At 54.7% G+C, this 7,362-nt stretch overlaps 1 protein-coding gene across 1 annotated transcript; it reads left to right on the forward strand.

The window, feature by feature from the left end:
• The first annotated feature begins 1,847 nt into the window (after window positions 1-1,847).
• Window positions 1,848-4,725, forward strand: LOC119285019 (protein DETOXIFICATION 48-like). The gene is made up of 2 exons (XM_037564217.1): window positions 1,848-2,328; window positions 2,639-4,725. Exons 1-2 carry the CDS (start codon window positions 2,179-2,181, stop codon window positions 4,403-4,405), a joined length of 1,917 nt encoding a protein of 638 aa, XP_037420114.1. The 5' UTR covers window positions 1,848-2,178; the 3' UTR covers window positions 4,406-4,725.
• Window positions 4,726-7,362: the final 2,637 nt, after the last annotated feature.

The following is a 7,362-nucleotide window of genomic DNA, read 5'->3' on the forward strand; positions in this document are numbered from 1 at the left end:
TTATAGCCATAATATGGTTAGTGATAGCATAGCGAAGTTTGCTCGTTCTGAGGGCAGGACTATGATCTAGGTTGGGCCAGGCCAATCGGTTGCTATGGAGTTAGCTACGATCGACTGTACGAACCTTTGAGATGAGTAATATATGTTTTCACCCGCAAAAAAAAAAAGCAAACAAAGCGGCTAAAAGCAGCCGTACACAGATAAGCTGCTGGGGCTAAAGTGTAGACAGGCACTGGAACGAACGTTACACGCTAGCCATCAAAATGGAGCGTCAATTAGAGGATGCTTCTTGATCGTCCGCAATGGAAGCCACCTGGCTGACAGGGATGGTGCGTCAAGTTGCGGAAGGCACAAATTCAGTAGCATTGCCATCATCGTGCAGCAGCGAAGGAAGCGAATGCAGAGTCCACGCACAGAGCGTCGAGGATGCTCTGGGGCTGGGCTGCGGTGGAATGAAAGGAACGTATTGCAAGACACAGGCCATACAGCTTTTGGTAGGAATGTACTAGAATGAAAGGTCACTGCTTCGTACTATTGCCATGTTCAGACTCAAATGGCAGCGATTTTATCAGTAACCAACGGAGGACGGCGGAGGAGCCAAAGTGGGTACAGAGGAAGAGAGCGGCGAATAACCGGGCCACATGCATGGGCTTCGCCGCACAGACACCGACCGGCTTAATTCCGACGAATCGTCTCGCTAGATTGCAAAATCCTGCACTGCATCTGCATGCCCCAGGCCAGGGGCGAGGATCAAATGCTAGCTGCCACTCTGAAAAGGGAACAATTATTCTTTTTCATTTCGTTCACTCGCAGGGACCACCGGCATGCTACCAGCGCCAGTGGCCGATCGATCGGTCGATCGCTGTGCGCAAGTAGCGGTGAACAATGCAGAGAGACAGGCAGACAGGGCAAGTGCAGGGCAGATATATGCATGGCATTGGCATGAGAGAGCCTCTGCGCTTCTGCTTCTGGCTGGCCTCAACGTGTAGCGCCATTAAGCGCGCACGGACAGGCGCGCATGCACAGCGACCCGATTGATCGGTTCTTATCGCCCTAGCTAGCCCCCTCAGCTAATGGTGTCATTCTCACAACTCACATTCTGGTGCGGTGAAGAACTCGATGCAGTAAACTTGGTTGGTTCAGACTTCGTGGGTGAAAATGGTGCCTAGCTAGCTAGCTAGCTCATGGACGCGATCCAAAATTCGGCAGCATGCATGGCTGATGGCTCTGTATATACATACGACGTCATGGGTAGCTAGCGAAAGTGAAAAAGTTGAAGTGGGTACGGAAAAGAAGTAACCCGTCGAGAATAACCGCGCGGCGCAAGCTAACCGTGTAGGTCAAGCGGAGACGCCTGGGATCGACCCATCCCAAACCCTACTCTACGTATACTACAGTTCGGCAGCGAGCCACCGATTATTCACCCGTCACCGGGCCGCTTGCGTGACACAGTAGTAGATAATTACCGGGGGAGGGCAAAAGCAACGGGGTAAGTAATCTGCGTCGACGACTTCGCTGTCAGGGGCGGGGCGGGGCGGGGAGGGAGGCGAGGTTGTTGGGTCCGATTTTCCGACAGATGAGGCGTGCGAGATTATGCCATTCGGCGGGCGAAGGGATAGGGGAATTCCGAGACAGGCGCATATATGCCGAGCCAACTTCACTCCATTCCTCCGGCCCGGAAGAAAATAATAATACATATTCCATTCGTGTTCATTCATTCGTTCGTTCCATGATGGAAATCGGTCCGGCCCGGCCCGGCCCCGCGCGCGAATTGGGACACGTACGTGCGCGCCTTCCCCCGCCACCGCGCGCGCGCGCGTGTATATATACGGGCCAGCCCAGCCCCCCCTCCCACATTGCGACCCGAAGCAGGCAGCAAAGAGAGCGCCTCCTCCTCATCACTCGCCACTCACCAGCCAGCCTCACCTCTGCCCAGGAGACCAAAAGGCCGGACCAGCAAGCACCAATCCCACGGGGAGAGAGAGAGAGAAGCAGAGAAAGCTGGGTGGTAAGCTAACGAGTCAAATGTACTTGTAGCTTGTACCGCCCACCAATCAGCGCTGGACAGCAGCCAGCGGCTAACATCTCCTCCAACAGTGGAAAGATCGCGCCAGCCAGACGCGCGCGCGGCGCACCGCCGGCCGGGAAGAAGCACTTTCCAGCCGGCCTTGAGCCATCATGTGCAACACCGGCGCCAGCCCGCCCCCCTCGCCGCCGCCCCTCACTTGCTTCAAGAATTCCTCCCACCTGCTCCACCCCGTGGGTGACCACCACGAGGAGGACGACGACGACAGCCACCACCGCGCCCGCGCACTGGCGCTCTCCAAGGTATAAGCGTGCGTGCTCTACGTGTAGATGCGCACATTCTATAATCTCCAGCTTCCTCCACCTGCATCTGCATGTGCCCCGGCCGGTAAATTTCATACTGGCATGGCATGCACACGTACAAGCAGGGTAGACATTCAGCTGCTAGCTAGCTACAGTACGTGAAAGGTCGCTGCCTAGCTAGCTGCTTAATGTTTATTTACTGCCTGGCCGGTAACAGCAACCGGCCGGGAGGAAAAGGAAAGCTCCTCGAGCTAGTTTGCTTTTCTGAGCTGATCGACTTACGTGTGCTCGTGTGTACGGATGGCACCAGGTGGCCGGCGAGGCGCGGGCGATCGGGCGGCTGTCGGTGCCCATGGCGGTGACGGGGCTCGTCATGTACTCGCGCAGCTTCATCTCCATGCTCTTCCTCGGCCAGCTGGGGGAGCTGGCGCTCGCCGGCGGCTCGCTCGCGCTGGGCTTCGCTAACATCACGGGCTACTCCGTGCTCTCCGGGCTGGCGCTCGGCATGGAGCCCCTCTGCGGCCAGGCCTTCGGCGCGCGCCGTGGCAAGCTTCTGGCGCTCGCGCTCCACCGAACCGTGCTGCTGCTCCTCGCGGTGGCGCTGCCCATCTCCCTCCTGTGGATCACCTCCACGGGCCACATACTCAAGCTGCTCGGCCAGGACGAGGGCGTGGCCAGCGCCGCGCAGACGTTCGCGGCGTATGCGTCCGCCGACCTGGCGGTGCTGGCCGTCCTGCACCCGCTGCGGGTGTACCTCCGGTCGCAGAACCTCACGCTGCCGATCACCGCGTGCTCTCTCTTCTCTGTGCTGCTCCACGGGCCAATCAACTACCTCCTCGTGGTGCGCCTACGCATGGGCGTCGCCGGCGTCGCGCTCGCCGTCGCGCTCACCGACCTCAACCTGCTCCTGGCGCTCCTGTGCTTCCTCGCCATCTCGGGGGCCCACAGGGACTCGTGGGTGGGTCCGACCTCCGACTGCCTCCGCGGCTGGGGGGCGATGCTCCGTCTCGCCGTTCCCACTGCCACGGCGGTCTGCCTCGAGTGGTGGTGGTACGAGCTCATGATCGTGCTGTCTGGGCTTCTGCCCAACCCGCGCGCCACCGTGGCCTCCATGGGAATCCTCATCCAGGCCACGTCGCTCGTCTACGTGTTCCCGTCTTCGCTCGGCCAGGGCGCGTCCACGCGCGTCAGCCACCAGCTCGGCGCGGGTCGCCCGGGAGGCGCCCGCCGCGCCGCTGGCGCTGCGCTCTTCATCGGCCTCGTCATTGGCGCCGTCGCTTCCACCTTCATGATATCCGTCCGCAACCACTGGGGCCGCATGTTCACGTCGGACTCGGAAATCCTGCGGCTCACCGCGGTGGCGCTCCCAATCGCGGGGCTGTGCGAGCTCGGCAACTTCCCGCAGACCGCCGGGTGCGGGGTGCTCCGCGGGAGCGCGCGGCCCGCCAGCGGCGCTCGCATCAACCTGGCCTCCTTCTACCTCGTCGGCATGCCGGTGGGGCTGGCGCTGGCCTTCGGCGCGCGCCTTGGCTTCGCCGGGCTGTGGCTCGGCCTCCTGGCGGCGCAGGCCGCCTGCGCGGTGTGGATGGCGCGCGCCGTGGCCGCCACTGACTGGGACGTCGAGGTGGCGCGCGCCAAGGAGCTGACGAAACCCACTACCAGCTCCAACAGCTCCGAATGCAACGCCAACACATCAAGCGGCAGTGCTGCCGCTAGCACCAAAACAGCGGCAACTGCTACCGGCAGCAATGCCGGTGGAAGCAAGAACAAGAACGGCTACGTGCCGATCAGCGAGAGCGGCAACGACGACGCGCTACAGAAGCTGGAGGAAGGGCTCATGCCCATGGCCAGCTCCAGCAGCATCGGCGGCAGCAATGGCGACACGAATGCGGTGGATAGGGACAGGGAGAGCAGCAGCTTCAGCGGCAGCGGCGCTGTTTGTACGGCGGAGGAAGGAAAGGAGCAGTGCGTCTCGGAGCGGGCCCCGCTCATCAGAGTGGGGGACGTGGAGGAGGAGGGGGAGGAGGCGCACGAGCACGATGGCGACGGCGATGGCCGTGGGGGCGGCCAGGTCTAGGGTGGTCGCCCCATGGATTGGTTCTGGGTTTTGATAACTCTAGGCTGTTGCTATTGACTTGCTTGATCCATCTCCGCGCCATCCTCTTTTTCGGTGGCGAGGTTTTGATAAAGAGCGAGCGAGAGGGAGAGAGAGAGAGAGAGAGAGAGAGAGTATTGAGGAGGAAATGATTATGCATATTGGCCTTCTTATTTTCACCTTTTCTTGCTTATCATTGCCCCAGATTGGTACTCCTGGAAGCCTTCTGTAAATACTAGCCACACCATAAGAGGTCCAATATATATATTTTTATATTTATATATTCACGAGAGTGCACATTATCAATGGATGATGAGAGTTGAAAAGTGCCTCCCACGTGTGTGCGCACGCAGCCATCCACCACGGGCGTGGAGGTACTGGTACGTATGCCACTGTTGGTGGCCTGATGATTTGAGACGAGTTGATGCTGTAGCGCTGTTCCCCGAGTGGATGCAAGCGTGCGGGGCCAATGGTGGCGCCCCGCTGCTGCCATTTCCACGCACACCGCCCGCTCCCACCTCCAACTCATTTGCCGCTCCTTTTTGTGCGTTTCCTTCCTTTTGATAAAGATCGTAGTACGATCCCCCGATATCTACAAAGCACTCGCCGAGAAAGCTGCCCCTGGTGTCTTGCGATTTTGCGAAGAATAAACTTTGTGGCGCAGCGCAAAGGAAAGGAACGATGCCTGCTGCTACTGCTGCTGCTGCATGCATGCCTCTGTTTCCCCTCCCAGATCACCCTTTTTTTTTTTCCTAAAAGGATCTTACGGCAAATATTTGGCCCTGTCACCGTACAAACGTCGAATAAAGCGTGGGGGTTTATGGCAGCACCCGGTGTGATACTACTCGGATATGGAAAAGGCCCTTTTGCGCATCAGTGGATTGCTCACGACCACTTCCTCTTTCTTGTTTCGGGTTTGCATTTTGTAGTCGTGTGGTTTTTGTGAACTCTTTATACGTTCAGTTTGTGAGCTTTAATTAATACTACTAGAATCGAAAAGATTTTTCTGTGGTACCAATAAAGAATCGGCAGAAAATGCATGCCTTGTGAAGGCCAATCCTCATCACCGAGCTCCCCACATTCCATTCCCATTTGTACAATTGCGCTTTTTCTTAAGCAGCTAAGCCAGTCACCATGACCCCGGACCAGAAAATCTTTCCCAAAAGGAGAAAAGCGGGAAAAATACAACGGGTCACGGCCAGTGCCACCACTCATCAAGTGCATGGTGTACCATGGATTTCAGCGCCCGCTGTCCTGTCCACGGACACGGCAAAGGCAGGGAGGCAGGCACAGCAGAAGCAGCAGAAGATAAAGATAGATTCCTTGACGGTTGACGGGGCTCAATCAGCATCGCCAATTACCGGGGTCCGGCTGCTATTCGCCGTGCCCGATGGACGAGACGTTTTCCATGAGCGCACGCATGGCGTAAGTCAAGTCTATCCATGATGTCTCTCGCGTGTATCCCTCTCGCTGCCGCATGCCTGCTTCTCGGCCGGTCTCCGTAGGCGAGTTAACTCGCCCGTGCACACTTTCTACTCGGCCGTAAAATCCGTGGGGGAGCTACAATCTCAACATTGGGGTGCCACGGTTTAAAATTTACGCTAAATATCATCATAATCTCAACAAATAGTTTTAAAATAGCATCAACTTCATAGATATTTAGTGGTTCATATATAGTAAAAGGGTGCTGCTAGGTCTTAGTCGACTGAGATTTAATCAAGTCTCAATCAAGTGGCATAACATGCAAAAAAGAAAAAAGAAAATTAAAAGAATTTTTTTGCATGAATCTCAATGTAAAATCTCACAGATATAGCATTGACTGAGACTTCGTTAAGTTTCAGTCTACTGAGACTTAGCAAGACTGATAGTAAAATTTATTTTACAATTTTGGAGGCCATGCCACCCCCACTAGATCCGTCCCTGCGTAAAATGGACATTGTACCTATCCACGAACTGGTGATACATAGCTAGGGGACACACCACTGGCCATTCAGTATCATATTCTTTACAATATTGTACAACAGAAAGAGGTTTTCGTCAGTACAATTCTAGGATCGGTTCCCTTGAACATTCAGTTCAGAAGATCACTAGTGGGTGAAGGATGGAATAGATGGCTACATCTCGTGCATAGGTTAATGAAGATTAATTTATTGGATGAGCCAGATACACTATACTAAGACTTCCGGTGTCAGGGGTGTTCTCAGTGAAGTCAATGTATATTGATTTTGATAAACACTCATCCAATCCCTAACTCGCTACACATTTGAAAAATTAAAGTGCCTCTAAGGATAAAAGTTTTTATGTGGTTTCTTCACATGAAAATGATCTTGACTAAAGATAACCTGAGAAAACGTCATTGGGAGGATAGCAAAAGGTGTTGTTCTTGTGATCATGATGAGTCGATTCAACATTTCTTTACCGATTGCCCACTAGCCAGACTACTTTGGCACATAGTGCATGTGGCCTTTAATGTTAGTCCACCTAGTAGTATGTATACTTTATTTGGAACTTGGTTAAATGGGGTGGAGCCTAAACTAGCGGCACATATTCGAGTCGAAGTGTGTGCATTAATTTAGGCCACATGAAACTGCTGGAACGACGTCATTTTTAACACATGTCATCTACAGAGCAACTTCCTGGATCCGCATGTGGTCGTTACTCAGCCGTGCAGAAGCCAAGGAGCATATGACTTATGGATGCAAGCATTGGAAGACGGTAGCACGGGATACCTACACTCAGTTTGAATGGCGGTCCAACAATAGGATAGGTGCATATGCATCTAGTATTATTTTTGTGGGTTGTGGCTTTGCTCATTTTTTTCAACTCTTTCTAAGATTTTGTACCACACTACATACTTGCTAAAGATTTCGTTTAATAGTATGGATGCATGCATCATTGCGATGCAGAGGCCCGCGACAATCCTCCTTTTAAAAAAAACC

Source organism: Triticum dicoccoides, chromosome 4A (genome assembly GCF_002162155.2).
Source record: "Triticum dicoccoides isolate Atlit2015 ecotype Zavitan chromosome 4A, WEW_v2.0, whole genome shotgun sequence".
In the NCBI taxonomy this organism is placed as follows: Eukaryota; Viridiplantae; Streptophyta; class Magnoliopsida; order Poales; family Poaceae; genus Triticum; species Triticum dicoccoides.